The sequence below is a fragment of the Argopecten irradians genome, chromosome 4 (assembly GCF_041381155.1).
Source record: "Argopecten irradians isolate NY chromosome 4, Ai_NY, whole genome shotgun sequence".
NCBI classification, from domain to species: domain Eukaryota; kingdom Metazoa; phylum Mollusca; class Bivalvia; order Pectinida; family Pectinidae; genus Argopecten; species Argopecten irradians.
Window position 1 is genome coordinate 40,687,599 of NC_091137.1, and position 17,782 is coordinate 40,705,380.

General features: G+C 35.1%; 1 protein-coding gene across 12 annotated transcripts in view; it reads left to right on the forward strand.

Moving 5' to 3' along the window:
* The first annotated feature begins 70 nt into the window (after positions 1 to 70).
* The window catches only part of LOC138321670 (trichohyalin-like), a 74,487-nt gene continuing 56,775 nt past the window's right edge, over positions 71 to 17,782 (forward strand). For 7 of the 12 annotated variants that reach the window (XM_069265505.1, XM_069265506.1, XM_069265509.1 and 4 more), the window contains exon 1: positions 71 to 273. In XM_069265505.1, coding sequence (XP_069121606.1) covers positions 225 to 273 — 49 coding nt within the window. In that variant the 5' untranslated portion in view covers positions 71 to 224. The remainder of the gene's footprint in view (positions 274 to 17,782) is intronic. The other 5 variants (XM_069265507.1, XM_069265512.1, XM_069265513.1 and 2 more) reach the window with 1 other exon arrangement.

A 17,782-nucleotide genomic window follows, 5' to 3' on the forward strand; every position in this document is an offset into this window, starting at 1 on the left:
CAACAAAGTCGATTTTATGAATGGAAAATATGACAATCCCTTACGCGTCACAATCAGTGACCCGTGACAATCGCTCCATGACAATTACGGCAACAAACGCATGCGGTCGGTCTACCGCTATTCCTATGTGGTGGCACATAGGTTATCAATTTACCTGTGATCAGCAGTGCGAGCAAAGAGATTACTAAAATAAGGAAGCAGAAAAAGGTGTGAGAAAAAGTAAAATGTTACGCTACGACGTAAACAGTGGCCCGTTGACACTCATCCATGATCGTAAGTGACATTTAAATAGATGTTTTAATTATAAGTTTTAATTATTTAAATTCATTTCCTATAAATAATCCTAGTCTATCAATGATTGCATGCATTTGATAGGCCAAATAAATGCCATATTTTTAATAAGCCCCGATGATATGGTGTGCAAAATAAAATTACAAGCAAAATTAATGACACTAATTAATTATTTCATTAATACTGTATCGTTTTAATCGATTAAAGGCATTCATCGACGAGAACATTTTATATCGGAAAACCCCAGTTTAATCAGTTATGTCAGAACATCCATGGTGGTGAAATGCGTGTGAAATGTTAATAGAGTAATTACTTTTGTCTTCAAATCGCTTGACAGAATACTAGGTGAATCGCCTAAAAATCATTATATCACCTCCACAGTGCTTATGTATTCATTTTTAACGTGCGTGACTTTTAATCGTAATATTGTACCTGCTTAATCGTATTGATCAACGATTTGTAATTACAACGGTATCAATTAAAATACTAAACAATGACGTGGAATTTGTCAATATCTTATGCTATATTTCATAAGAAATGTAGAACAATACATTTATGCCATATTTTGCTTCTTGGTTATGTAAAAGAATTAGCGTGAGTGAATTGTCCCTTTAATGCATTGTTCAAGCTTATTTTTAACTTTATGGAAATCTAAAGAATTAAAGAAACAATTATCAAAAGGTGTAATTAAGCTAGTGAAATTGTTTCACTGCTTACCAGAAATTGCCTTTTAAAAAATAAACCTTTTAAAACTTTTAATTGTGAATAGTGATTTTAAAACAAACATAATGCAAAATATCACCTCGTTGCGCAACAAGAAGAGGATCAAGAATGAAACCAAATATAGATCGGCCTTACAAGTCCACGACTTACAACGGCTGGAAAACAGTGTGAACAATTAATTAATTAAACACTTATCTTACATTATATCTGATTTGTCAATTTTCAATATCATATGAATTCATAAATATATTTAAAAAATATGTGCAACTAATGACACTCCCTTTTAACAATACTTTCATAATACTTCCATGCAGATGTCTTCTCAAAATCTTAGCTCAATAAAACAATTTTATACAATAGTTGCAGATAAAATATACAGATTGATAAGAACCATACATCGTTAGGCACACCTGTGATTAATCAGTATTACCTGTAATTTGACACAGTCATATAAGTTACTATAGAGGGTACATGTAGGGACTTTTTTAGTACCTGGATATATAAATTACTGCTTCAGGTATGATGTTTCTATAAACAGATAAAAAGTACCTTTACTAAAACATTTATTTGAAAATATTGTCATTAAATCAATTGTTACCAATCTGTTAATTTTTTAATCACCTAATTTCATGTTAAAGTTCCTCCACCGACCTATACCATTATATCAGAATTCCAGATAAAGTCTGGTATATCACATGAACGATTATCATTCATTAGATTGGAGATATATATCTGATCTTTGTCAATTAATAAATGGAATATCACACATATGTGTAATACTATATATATGTGTATTATAATCACACACCTACAGTTGATAAGAAATAGAGCTGAGGATTAAGTTCATGTTGAAATCATTGAATTAGACCAAGAAGATTTATTATAAGATTAAGCTACGAGTACGTGGTATTTTGATAATGGCTGGTTAGCTTGATCTCACACAAAAATTGATATACATAAATATATCAGTTCTAAAATAACAGATACATGATCAATTAAAAATAGAAATAACTTTATTAAATTTACATTCTAATTGTGAGTAATTCTAACACTGACTTAAGTGCATGTTCAAATTCTAATTAGGAGTTTAATTAGGATCCAACAATTCACATCATGTAATCAGTGAATGTTTTGAATGGTTAAAACAATAGGTTATCATTTGAAATACATGTAATTCAAATCGTCTATGTAGTTTATCTTTAGATAAAGTGCATTCAGCTTTCATCTGCCTTTATTTAAATCATGTAAATTCTATCAATTGCTAAACAGGTTATCTGTATTGTTTAGCTGGCATTGCAGATTTCAATATGTGTTATTCATGTAAATGAAAGGTATAACAAACATTAAACTTATAATAGATTGCCTTAGGGATTTGAAACTGTCCTTATTTCAATTATAAGTTAACTTAGTGACTATAAGCAAGGGGAGATAATTCTTCATTACACTATCAAAATGAAATACATGTATAGTGAAGTTTACAATATATTGTACATTTGAAACCAACCTGTTCAGTGAATTTTAGTCAGTACAAAGAAATTACCACTGCTATCAAATATCAGCTGATGATTGAGTGTTTATTTAAAATCCAAGTAACCAGGTCTTTTTCCTTTGAAAAACAAAATTGTCAGATCTATAAAAGATAATTTAGTTAAGCTATAATTATGTTATGTATGTATAGATCAGACAGCAGGTACTCGTATATACTATTAGTGTTGTTATGATTACACAGCTCCACTTTACACAGAACAGAGAACATATATAGATATGTGATACCCCAACCATTCACTGTCATAAAGGTCAAACAGCCAATATGATACCAAAAGCAAGGACAAATTGTTTTTAAAAAGTCAGAACGTAAAACATTCTGATAAATAAGTGTAGCTTTGTTAGTTCACATTTCTATTTCTTAAGTTTTTAAAACAATGATCAATTGCTTTTAAAAATTGTCTTTCTGTTGTACTAATAGTTCACAACAGGTATAGACATTAATTGTGCTTATTTTGGTGAGAAATAATCTCACTTTCGATAGTTTGTTTTGAAAATAAAATATGAATGCATGGTTAGTATACTTATACATCTATTTTTTGTATACTCTCTTGTACTCTGTGTATACTTTTATTGTAATTAATTAATTTAAAAAATACCATTCCCCCATTTCAATAAATCATTGATATAATGTACTTTATTGAAATAATTTAAAGTTTTTAATGATACAAAATGAGTTATTTCGTAGGTAATGAATTGGGCCATAACTGACTCATAAATCACTGCTAAGACTGTATGTATATAAAAAATGTACTTTGAAAGTTCAGAATGTGTTAATCCAAGATCGAGACCATTGCTACTTTAATCCAAATATGTTTTTGCCAATATACTATTTAGGTCACACATTTATTGTAATAGAAATGACTTAATATTTATACATATTTGGGCACTTTTTATAGGGAAATATTTATAGATATACTCAAACAATGTTATAGGTATAGCACGACGAGACACTTTTGAAACATTATGTCATGCTGACAGTCAGCAAAATAACATCCGATAAAAAAACCGACTGACAAGTCAACTCTCATGTTAAGGGAGTATTATGGATATAACCTCTAACATACTTGTAAATATATTTGTTTGATTACATTTTACAGTTAATTCAATATATGAACATTTATCAACATTTGTTTGACCAAAATCTATAGCAAACATGAACACACCTGAGACTCGATAAACACTTGAATCACTCTTAATTAGTTTTTCTTATTAAAACTTAATATGTCCCTGCCAATTTTGAAACCATATAAATTATCTTAAATATTAAAGAATGCTTAACAATTTAAATTAACCTAAGTTTAAAAAAGATTAACATAATGAATCTAGGTATATCTTTTAGAAACAAATTTAGGTTTTTCTACCATATACTTTGAACAAAAATTTGGTCATGCAGACGGGCATACAGATATCTGGACCTTCTCTGCAATCAATGAAATTGTGTCGGTTACAATGCCAATTTCATAGCTATGATTGTTTTCCGATAACAGACATTGGGGTGAACACACACCTCGAGAATTTTTAAGGGTTTAATGAGGTAGCCAATGTTTAATCAACCTGATGGTACAGCATAGTCTATATCATGTTCCTGAACAAATTGACATAACCTCAGTATATAGTGTGTTTTAGAGGTATATATAGGTAGCAGGTCACAGAACCAGTCTGCACGACTACCCGAGTAATTAACATATCATTATGTAGTGATATAAACAATAGTTAGGTTTGAGTAGTTAAAATGTCCTGTTAATAGCTGGGGTCATTTAAGGATGTGCCACGTTTAGATGATGGAGAAAAGCTAGAGTATCTGAAGAAAAACCACCAACCAGCGGTCAGTACCTATCACATGGGATTCAAACTCACAACCCAGAGGTGGAGGACTTGTGGTAATATGTCAGGACATCTTAACCACTCAGCCACCACAGCCCCTGTAAGCCAGAGCAGTGGTAGTGGTGATGATTTTCCTGTATGTACCTGACTGTCATTGGGTTACGAGTTACTGACCACAGGGTGGTAGTTTTTCTCTAGATACTCTGGCTCCAAACCTCCATAACATGTTCAGCCCTTGAAATGATACTGGGTCACAGTTAAATAAAACCCAAATCCAAGAATCATAGAGTCCTTGAAGATTTCTACAATAAATATATCATCAAACAATAAGATTATTGTGGATTTTCTGTTTGATATTCCATATCATTTACAATCAATTCTGTCTGATTTTTTTTATTCCAACCACAAATCCATGGGCCACATTTCCAAAGAAGTGAAATAAAGCCGACTTATGTCTGATCAGGTTCATTTATTATACTCCAAAATTAGTCACCTGACTTGAAGTCATTTATCGGCTGCAAATGAAAGTAAGTTTTTATTCAGACACGTTTCCCTATACTTTGTAGTGAGTACTAACACAACCAGAAAGGTAATAATTATACTGGATAGGTATTTAAATACTATGCCATGATAATCTACTGATCGGCCATTTGGGTTGTGACATAACCCAGATACTGGTGTTTGTCCAATCGTTAACTGAACTGTTACCACTCTGATAACATGACACAGGAATGTTTATAAAAATATTTTACTTGTTTTCCCTTATTGATTGAAGTGTACATTAGTCATAATATATGAATGCTGTATCGGTCAATGTATTAAGGACTGGTCACTTTGGGTCAAAGTAGATGAGCAAATATACTAAATGCCTGTATATTTTTCTGATCAACTTAGTGGTCCTATTATACAGTTTGGTGGTGAGTGGTCCTATTATACAGTGTGGTAGTGAGTGGTCCTATTATACAGTGTGGTAGTGAGTGGTCCTATTATACAGTGTGGTAGTGAGTGGTCCTATTATACAGTGTGGTAGTGAGTGGTCCTATTATGCAGTGTGGTGGTGAGTGGTCCTATTATACAGTGTGGTGGTGAGTGGTCCTATTATACAGTATATTTGGTGAGTGGTCCTATTATGCAGTGTGGTGGTGAGTGGTCCTATTATGCAGTGTGATGGTGAGTGGTCCTATTATACAGTGTGGTGGTGAGTGGTCCTATTATACAGTATAGTGGTGAGTGGTCCTATTATAAAGTGTGATAGTGAGTTGTCCTATTTACAGTGTGGTAGTGAGTGGTCCTATTATACAGTGTGGTAGTGAGTGGTCCTATTATACAGTGTGGTGGTGAGTGGTCCTATTATACAGTGTGGTAGTGAGTGGTCCTATTATACAGTGTGATGGTGAGTGGTCCTATTATAAAGTGTGATAGTGAGTGGTCCTATTATACAGTGTGGTAGTGAGTGGTCCTATTATACAATGTGATGGTGAGTGGTCCTATTATACAGTGTGGTAGTGAGTGGTCCTATTATACAATGTGGTGGTGAGTGGCCCTATTATACAATGTGATGGTGAGTGGTCCTTTTATACAGTGTGATGGTGAGTGGTCCTATTATACAGTGTAATGGTGAGTGGTCCTATTATACAGTGTAATGGTGAGTGGTCCTATTATACAGTGTGGTAGTGAGTTGTCCTATCATACATTGTGGTAGTGAGTGGTCCTATCATACAGTGTTTTGGTGAGTGATCCTATTATACAGTGTGGTAGTGAGTGGTCCTATTATACAGTGACTGTGTGATGGTGAGTGGTCCTATTATACAGTGTGGTGGTGAGTGGTCGTATTATACAGTGTGGTAGTGAGTTGTCCTATCATACATTGTGGTAGTGAGTGGTCCTATCATACAGTGTGGTAGTGAGTGGTCCTATTATACAGTGTGGTAGTGAGTGGTCCTATTATACAGTATAGTGGTGAGTGGTCCTATTATGTTAAGTGTGGTGGTGAGTGGTCCTATTATACAGTGTGGTAGTGAGTGGTCCTATTATACAGTGTGGTGGTGAGTGGTCCTATTATACAGTGTGATGGTGAGTGGTCCTATTATACAGTGTAATGGTGAGTGATCCTATTATACAGTGTGGTAGTGAGTGGTCCTATTATACAGTGACTGTGTGATGGTGAGTGGTCCTATTATACAGTGTGGTGGTGAGTGGTCCTATTATACAGTGTGGTGGTGAGTGGTCCTATTATACAGTGTGGTGGTGAGTGGTCCTATTATACAGTGTGGTAGTGAGTGGTCCTATTATACAGTGTGGTGGTGAGTGGTCCTATTATACAGTGTAGTAGTGAGTGGTCCTATTATACAGTGTGGTGGTGAGTGGTCCTATTATACAGTGTGGTGGTGAGTGGTCCTATTATACAGTGTGGTAGTGAGTGGTCCTATTATACAGTATAGTGGTGAGTGGTCCTATTATGCAGTGTGGTGGTGAGTGGTCCTATTATACAGTGTGGTAGTGAGTGGTCCTATTATACAGTGTGGTAGTGAGTGGTCCTATTATACAGTGTTTTGGTGAGTGATCCTATTATACAGTGTGGTAGTGAGTGGTCCTATTATACAGTGTGGTAGTGAGTGGTCCTATTATACAGTGTGGTAGTGAGTGGTCCTATTATACAGTATAGTGGTGAGTGGTCCTATTATGCAGTGTGGTGGTGAGTGGTCCTATTATGCAGTGTGGTGGTGAGTGGTCCTATTATACAGTGTGGTGGTGAGTGGTCCTATTATACAGTGTGGTGGTGAGTGGTCCTATTATACAGTGTGGTGGTGAGTGGTCCTATTATACAGTGTGGTAGTGAGTGGTCCTATTATACAGTGTGGTAGTGAGTGGTCCTATTATACAGTATAGTGGTGAGTGGTCCTATTATGCAGTGTGGTGGTGAGTGGTCCTATTATGCAGTGTGGTGGTGAGTGGTCCTATTATGCAGTGTGGTGGTGAGTGGTCCTATTATACAGTGTGGTAGTGAGTGGTCCTATTATACAGTATAGTGGTGAGTGGTCCTATTATACAGTGTGGTGGTGAGTGGTCCTATTATGCAGTGTGGTGGTGAGTGGTCCTATTATACAGTGTGGTGGTGAGTGGTCCTATTATACAGTGTGGTGATGCGTGGTCCTATTATACAGTGTGGTAGTGAGTGGTCCTGTTATACAAGGTGAATGGTCCTAATATGCATTGTTGCACCCTAGCATGGTTGATTCTCCTATAGTTTGACAGGCCTAGCAGTAGTTATAAGGACTGGCCTCTATGTTAAGTGGCCTTAACTCACAGTTCATTGGTATTGTAAGTGACAAATGTCTTGTGACAATCCAGGAGATGTCTTTTAGAAAGACTGTAAAGATCTTGGTTGATATGAGATCTTAGTGGATAGGTATTAGGCACCTTGATACCTACATAGGGTGTAAGATAAGTATATATACTATATATATGGCTTTGCTGACACTGGCAACCCACCAAGCCCGTGTATATATATACAGTTGTCACCGAGAGCCTTTCCTACAGGTTTCCAATCGGCCAAGTCTACAGGAACGACACCAGACTTAGTTCTACCTGTCTGGGTACTGTATATAGAAGCCGCTGTGGAAGTACTGGTTTTATTTAATTGGATATTTATTAATTAGTGCGATATATGGTTGAAAGGATAACAGATAAGCATGGCGTATATTGTAGGTAAGTAGTCATTGTGAAGGATGAAGTTTTGTTAATTACTACACCAATTAATTCAGGTGTATCATCAAGGGGAATTATTTTTTTTATATATACATGTCTATAAGCTGCTCGGTTTCACAGGTGTCATACACACAATCATGCAGGTCTCTGTCGTACTCGATGGTGCTAGAACTTTAAATCATTGATGAATCCATTAAAAGCATTTTTTAAATGCTGATAAATGGTTTGAAAGACAATCAATAATTGAGAATATCATGTTTCAGAGTGCGGTGACTAAAATTATAGTTTATTATTCATGGTCGATGTATGGGAACTGTACAACAGAACTGTGAGAAATATTTCCCTTTCATAGAGAAAGTATAAATGGAGAATTTGGAAAGTTGATGAATGTCTAATTTATAAATCAGCTGAATATTAGAGGTAAAGGTTCACAGCACGTCAAGCAAAGTAAATTGAATTGACTTGATCAGGTCAAAGAGCATCAATTTGAATAAAAACATGATCAAGGAAGTCAATTTAAAGTAACTTAATGAAATCTGTATGTAGTACATTTGATTGACTTTTGATCTTGAACTATACTTCTATTACAGTATCTCCAAGACTTCAGATATCATTAAGAATAGTCGGGTCCCAACCAAAACTAGACATGCTGTTATATTTACCAAATGAGTACCTACTAATTTAACTGCAATTACATACTGATAAAGTCATTTGGTTGTTGTATATAAATTTAGGATATAATTATTTACATTTTTAAGTTAGGTAAAGGAATACAGAAATTAAATGGCGCTAATAATAAGGTTATGTATAATGCTTAGCCTGATATCATTATTGGTTACCAGGCAACTAAACACGAATAAACACTCTCGTGTGTGAAGAGCAGTTGAAGGAAGTCGAGAGTAGTAGACAAGTTTGCTTTATTAAATATAGATGTGATTTCAAATATGTCTATGTACATAACACATAAACTTTTAACCACTACTCCATGGAATAATTAAAAATTCTGTGTTCGTTTCCCTAATAGCTAAAAGCAATGCGTGTGAGTTTAAAGGAACCGTTAACCGAGAAGAATAAAAAGGAATTCGTTTAAAGACAGGACTGAATGTTGTTTAGACTGAATGATAAATGCCCCCAATCCATTTACAGGAAAGTTTTGTGTATATACCACTCATTATAAGTCAGGTATTTTTATGCCTTTCGCAGTGTTGTATGGTCATTCAACAAGCTTCAGAACAATCCTTGGGTCTTAATGAAATTGAAGGCACTGGTAGTTATAATCAAAATATTTAGGTTAAGCTTTAATGTGTATTGGTATAGTATGGGTTGACAATGGCTGGAGGGGTTTATATATTACGGGACATTCTGTGGCGATTTCTAAATCCATTATTTTACAGTTAATAAGCTGTTAATGGGTTATGCTGCTGGTAAAGTTCGTACCTGTGGCTGTCAATCTATTGATTACAGCGGTCCCTCGGTAAATATGAACTGGTCAATACAGGTCATAATGGTTTAATTGGAGCTATAGCGTTTCAAACAATATTTTGTAGTATTCATATTTACCAGATGATCATGATCCTTGGCAAGCTGGTTCAAGCTTATAGTTCAAGATTATAATTATTTTGTTTGTGTAGTATATAGGTCTATATACAAAGTGTATTTAATATAATTCAAGTTTAAACTACAACTTGACTCTTACTTCAAATTCTCTTTTTATTAAATCAATATGGTAACATTCATGAAGAATGAGAATTGTACATGCAAGTCCCTGAATTGTTAAGTGGCCCTACATTCTACAAATCCCCATATAACACTCTAGGTTGTGAGTTTGAAACCCAGTTGGATAAGTTCTCAGGTGCTAACTGTATACCTAGGTCAGTGGATTTTTTGAGGGAACCTCCCATTTTTCTTCAGTTCTAAAATTCTGGCACATCCTTAAAGGATACTGCTAGCCTAGGTTATATACTGTACAGTTTAAAATGAAATTGGTCATTTCATGTAAAAAGTGTTACATATTTATAATAATTTGGTATATCATATACCAGGTATAATTACACAGTGGAATTCAATATGCAAAGTATCTCTGTGTCATTGTCTATGTAATTTGGTGAGTGGGTGATACATATTCTACATGGTATACAGTACCAGGTATTTCAATCAAGAGGTTAACAGTTTTGGCTCAGGAGCTTTCATATCCCTTTCCAGTTTTATGAATGAAATCCAATCTTGAATCCCTTTTAAGGAGGTCTGATTCAATTTATAACCTTTGCTTATAAATGAAAGTTTGAGGTAATATTGTTGCTTTTTAACTTACTATTCATTCTATACTTAAGACCGCCAAGGTGTTCTCCTAGAGATCACCCAGTGCACCATGACTGATACATGGTTTTGATAGAAAACATTTTTCAAAGGAAAGTTATTAAATATTAATTGGAAAATTCTCATTTTTATAATTGCATGTACATTGTACATGTAGCGTGTAAGGAGATCAACATAAGAAGCATAAATAGTTTAAAGCTTAACATTAAAAATGTAGGCAGTTGTACATGCTATGTTACCTCTTTATGTATAGGCTTCAATTTTTCATCAAAGTTACCTCTCAGTTTCTTCATTTTAATGAGAATATATCATATTCAGTTTTTAGTTTGTATCTTTTGACAGGGCTATGGCCCTTTGTCAATTTCCAGATATTATTTGGTTGCACACAATTGTACACATCTGAATATGATTTATGCCTATCCCATCCTGTCCAATTCATTCTGTCCCTTTACATCAACTCTAGTTCCATCCTGTTCCTCCTGTCCCCCGTCCCATCCTATCCTACACCAATATAGAGACACGGGGGTATTTGTGTTTTACCCGAGTCCACATTGGCCTGTAAGTGGTTAAGATGTCCCGACATATTACAACTAGTCCTCCACCTCTGAGTTGTGAGTTTGAAACCCATGAGGGGCAGTTGTCAGGTATACCTTAGGTTGGTGGTTTTTCTCTGGGAACTTTTCACCTCCATAAAACTGGCACGTCCTAAATGACCTTGACTGTTAAATAGGGTGTTAAACCTAGCAAATCATTGTCTAATAGGCAGTTCTAGTTTTTGAGGCGAAAAATGTACAAATAGACAGAATTCGTCATTATTTCATACACTTACTTATGAAGATATGGTAAAATACTATTTTAACTAGATTGCTTACATTACACCCTGAATAGTTGTAACATGTCAATCCCAGATGATTCTCTGATTTACTGGATTGTTATTAGCTCAGGACTGTCAGCTAATAATCATAATCAATTTCTAGATGTTGGTAATGGCAACACCTTGCTGTTAGCAAATTTACCTTAATATTAATAAGCCATCGGCCTAATTATGTGATAATATTGATATTATATGACCTAGTACTACGTGTATGTACTTCAACTTAAAACCATTAGTTTAAATAGGTTCTATATCTAAATCAAAACAAATGACCTGACTTTTTCCAATTTTCTGAATTATTTGTGTGAATTAATTATTTGTGTGAATTAATTTCCTTTAAAATTGTGATTATAATTTCATTATTTTAGATATTTTAGATAATAATTATTTCAGGTTTCAATCATTTATTTAAAATATTTGATTTGCCTTTATATAATGTTTTCTACATCAAATATCAAAGTTGGTGTATTATAAAGCTGTCCTCGAGTTGATCCCAAGCTGGTACCATTACCTGTGGTAAGTTCATGTCCTTTAATTAAAGCTGGAAAGTCTATGGACTGTAGGGGGTGATTTTAGGTTAGTCTTGACTCTCTTACCTACCCAATACAAACGATGACAAGTATCTGTGACCTTAGTGTAACTCAAATGAAAGTTGTACATACAATATATATGTGTTTACTTGTAGAAATATCCAGACACCATTTAGTGTTTGGTCAAGTCAAGTCCTACTTTAGATATGTGTCAAGATGTTTTCTAAATCACTGGCCATCAATCTCTGTTAAGGTGTCTAACATTCTACCACAGGCTTTCTACCTCTGGTCATTGTGGTTGAGTGGTTAGGATTTTTTGTAAATTCTACAATTTATAAATTAAACACCTCTACATCAGGGTCATCTCTGGGTCGCTGTGGCAGAGTGGTTAAGTTTTCTAATCTTCTACCACTAGCCTTCCACCTCTGGGTCACTGTGGCTGAATGGTTCAGTTGTCTGACATTCTACCACTAGCCCTCCACCTCTGGGTCAATGTGGCTGAATGGTTCAGGTGTCTGACATTCTACCACTAGTCCTTCACCTCTGGGTCAATGTGGCTGAATGGTTCAGGTGTCAGACATTCTACCACTAGTCCTTCACCTCTGGGTCAATGTGGCTGAATGGTTCAGGTGTCAGACATTCTACCACTAGTCCCCCACCTCTAGGTCAATGTGGCTGAATGGTTCAGTTGTCTGACATTCTACCACTAGCCCTCCACCTCTGGGTCAATGTGGCTGAATGGTTCAGGTGTCTGACATTCTACCACTAGTCCTCCACCTCTGGGTCAATGTGGCTGAATGGTTCAGGTGTCTGATATTCTACTACTAGCCTTCCACATCTGGGCCATGACAGAGGGTGGGGTCGCGGTGGCCGGGTGGTTAAGATGTCCTGAAATATTACCACAAGCCCTCCACCTCTGGGATGCGGGTTCGAATCCCATGTGGGGCAGTTGCCAGGTACTGACCGCTGGCTAGTGGGTTTTCTCTGGGTACTCTGACTTTCCTCCACCAACAAACCTGGCATTCCTTACATGACCCTGGCTGTTAATAGGACGTTAAACTAGTAAAAAACCTAAGCCATGACACCTGAGTGGTATCCAACATGCTACTTATCTACTTAGAGCTGGGGTTTATATCCTTAAGACCATTCAAAACACCAAGACTAACTTCTAATTTAGATTTCTACATGTACAAGATTCAAATTTGTAAAGTACAAATACAGCATGTATCAATCGTTTTAATGGATTTACAATAACAAAATAAATCTGATACATAGTTACAAAATTCATTTTCTATGCTTTGAAATGTATTAATGATTTCTTCTATAACTTTATTCCCCATAAATCTCCTGTTTGCTTATCTCATCTCTGAGGGTTGTCAACATAATCTTTATAGTAGATGTTGTTGTTGATTTTTAAATCCCGTTCAATACAGATTGAGGATTTAGTTTAGGTGAGGCGTGCTGTCTGTGTATAGATAGCTGTAACAAACCTATGGTTGGAACCCTATTACATACAATAGAGGCCTTGTGACGGAAATCCTATAGATCTGTTGTTAGAGAATCAGGTGTATCCCTCCAGACCAGGGTATCTACATGGGGAAGAATGTCTAGTCCTTATACCTTAGGATTTTCTGCTGTGATGTACAACTCGTCTCGATAAAAACTTTATCTTTTACACTCATAGACAACACCTGTATGGCCTGGTGACACCTGTTTATAAAGAACACCTGTGAATTTGAAAACCGTATACCATGCAGGTATTAAGAATGGTAATTAATTTGACAATTGTATATTTAGGGACACCTGTCTATAAAAATTCCTATTAATTTGATACCTGTATGTAAGCAACTCTTGTTTATAATGACACCTATCATTTTTACCTGTTAATAAGGAATACCTGCTTATAATGGATACCTATCAATCTGATGTCATCTAGCTGTTACTAGATTTATAGATTACCTCTTCATAGAAGCTGTTTCTTATTTAATTGAGATGCATCTTGTATACCTATAAGGGTCTCCTATTAATGAGTAACAGCTGTTTTAAGAAGGGATCAGGGTGCTCCGACATATTGCCACAAGCTCTTTGCCTCCGGCATACAAGTTTCCATGTGGGGTAGTTGCTAGGTACTGATTACTGGATAGGTTTTCTCCGGGTACTCTGGCTTTCCTTTACTATCTAAACCTGGCTACAATGACTACCTACCTACCTACAATGACCACCTGTCTATAATGAACCCCTAACTACAATGGCAACCTGTCTATAATGACCACCTGTCTATAATGAACATCTAACTACAATGGCAACCTGTGTATAATTACCACCTGTCTATAATGAACCCCCAACTACAGTGACAACCTGTCTATAATGGCCACCTGTCTTTAATGAACCCCTAACTACAATGGTAATCTGTGTATAATGACCACCTGTTTATAATGAACCCCCTACTACAATGACAACCTGTCTATAATGACCACCTGTCTATAATGAACTCCCAACTACAATGAAAACCTGTGTATAACGACCACCTGTTTATAATGAACCCTTTACTACAATGGCAACCTGTGTATAATGACCACCTGTCTATAATGAACCCCTAACTACAATGGCAACCTGTCTATAATGGCCACCTGTCTTTAATGAACCCCTAACTACAATGGTAATCTGTGTATAATGACCACCTGTCTATAATGAACCCCTAACTACAATGGCAACCTGTCTATAATGGCCACCTGTCTTTAATGAACCCCTAACTACAATGGTAATCTGTGTATAATGACCACCTGTTTATAATGAACCCCTTACTACAATGACAACCTGTCTATAATGACCACCTGTCTATATTGAACTCCCAACTACAATGAAAACCTGTGTATAACGACCACCTGTCTATAATGAACCCCCAACTACAATGACAACCTGTCTATAATGACCAACTGTCTATAATGAACCCCTAACTACAATGGTAATCTGTGTATAATGACCACATGTCTATAATGAACCCCTAACTACAATGACAACCTGTGTATAATGACCACCTGTCTATAATGAACCCCCAACTACAATGACTACCTGTCTATAATGACCAACTGTCTATAATGAACCCCTAACTACAATGGCAACCTGTGTATAATGACCACATGTCTATAATGAACCCCTTACTACAATGAGCACTTGTCTAATGTCTATAGGGTCCTAAGTACTGTGTTGGGGATATCTCCAATAGCTATATGTCTAAATTATTTATCACTAACATTAAATACTATAATAGCTGGTGTACTATAAAACTGTAATACTGTATTTAAAGAGTACATTATATGTTCAGCAGCATATATTGATATCTCAGGTTTGTCACATATGAAATGGTTGGTGCCATAAGGTCTTTGCAAAGTACATAATGCTGACCGAGTTCATTCAATAGACAAACTTTCAGTACCATGCAAATATTGGATATAGATTTTTCCAGCATTATAAAAAGAATTCCACTTTTTTATGAACAAAGTTTAGTATAACATGCTCCTATAGCGTTATATTCCTCCCACAAATCCATGCACAGTTTTTCTGATCTACCTGTCAATTATAATACATAATTTAGTACTCATTTTTTTACCCAATCTTTATCTATTGATGCTGTAAATGTGCTCAATATTTGAAAAGAAAAATCCAGGCGAGATTTGCCAGCATATATTATGGTAAGATCTTTCCACAAATCAACAGGCTTACATGACATTGTTTTTATGGAAAGATGACAATGTTGGATGCTACCTCTGCTGAAACGCCTGGTCTTATATCCCTTGTACTTTCAGTTGCAGTATATCAGTGCAAATACAGTTTTCAAGGCTTAATGAACATTGATTTTTGTTATGTCAGCATTTGCTAATTGTAAAGAGTCATCCCCTTAATAACAATTTACTAAAGGACATTTACTACATGACATTCTGCATGGCTATGTACTATAAGATATGTCGGAAATATAGTGTCCGTTGAGCTGTGAAGATCCCAGATAGCAGTTGTATCTATGAATTAAAAATCCGACTTGAGATTGTTCGCGATAGTAACCAATACCATTATACCTATAGTACTAAGTGCATTTATACCTAATTAAGAATGCTTGCACCTCGATGTCATTTGTTTTCTAATTAAAACTTTATCTCCTAGCCAAAAAACACCATTCTAATTTTGTTCTCATTGATTTAAACTTGGTAATTTTTCATCAGCCCTAGAACGTTTGTTTAAAGATGTATGTCATGGTTGCTATGGACTTGAGGAAGCATTATTAGAAATCATAGCCGAATTGTATAGTGTTCCGTAAGACAATGAATCAGAAATGAGTCGTCTGTCTCGAATATCCTGATTGACAGACAAGATCCATGGGAATGAGCCTCCCCCGTGTTAAATCATGTGACAGGATATAGGGTAGAACGTCTCGTTAGGAAATTTGATAACGGTGTCCGACAGCCATTTTTTCTCACTGGAATTTTTTTGGGATTTGGACTGTTTATTTGTGGCTTTAGAGGATATGGGTCTATAAACGTAAGTACACAATGTGCTTTAGTCTTTATCTCTAAGGTTAGGCATTTCACTGATATTGAAATGTACCTTAACAAATTAATAAAGTTTTATATATTCAAAAGGTTTTAAATTTTGAAGTGAATGTGAGTACAAATCAATGAAAATTTTATGATTGAGGAAATTTTGAAATCCTGGAATTCAGAGATTTATAAGAAGTAAAGTATTGTCAAAATACAAAAATAAAAGCTAAACTAAGTCTCTACGAAATATTACATTAAGTTTAACTGTTCCTTACTCTTTTCTGAACTCTATATCTTATCTAAAATTCAAGGATTTTGAAATCTTTTTTCCATGTAATACAGATTAAGGTACATACACTTGTTACTAGTAACACATTATATGTTTGTGCCCTCACTTCCTTGCTAGTGATAATTTATCAGTGTTCAAATATATGTAACGCCAGAAACTCCAATTCGTGCCTTCAATGCTTTTCTCATGAAAATTATTTTTGAAAATAAAAAGTTGATATAAGTGTCAGAACCTGTAAAGCACGAACACAATTTTATGGATTCTGTCATATTTTTACCTGTACTATTTAACACAGGGACCTGGCACAGTATTTTATATATATTACAGTATAATACATGTATGCTGTTGGTTAGAAATTTGTACCTGGTCCCTGTGGTACTAAATGACTCAAATAAGACTGTTTGAGTGAAAACCTGTGTAAAGTGGCATAATATTGATCAGAACCTGTCTAATGTGACCAATGTAAAATTATCTTAAAACACTGATGACTAATCTATACACAGACATTGTAAGATCTTAACTATCAAACAATTATATACATATTTCATGTACTCAAGGAGAACCTGTGTAAAGTGACATACTTTGATCAGGACCTGTCTAATGTGACCAATGTAAAAAATTTCCCTCTGAAAACTATGAATGCATGTATGTATTACCGGTAAGCAATATTGTAAGATCTTATTAATAAGTAGCCAGTAATTTACACAATTCGTATGTGACCACGAAAACAAATCATTGATATTTAAGATTATAGTAAGAACCTGTCTAAAGTGACATTTGTCTGATTAGAGTTACCATTTGTAATGAGTCACTGTCGCTTAATATTGTAACCCCGGCATGAAAAAATATCTGGGTTTGATATTTATTGATTCTGTGGTTTGTTACATAATTATGAATAAGAACATTTTGTTTACACTTTATGTACAATTTTTATATTTACATGTAATTAACCAATGCCTGGCAGTCTCACTTTAGTACTGTTGTAGGCATACATGTATCATCATTTACCCACTTATCATAGTAAATTACCTTTACCATTTTCATCTTTGCATACTATCTTATCTGTTCTGAGGGCATATCAATATTGTGACGTACGTAACAAGTTTGTACGAAAAATTAGATGCAGTGTACATGTAGTTGTAATATG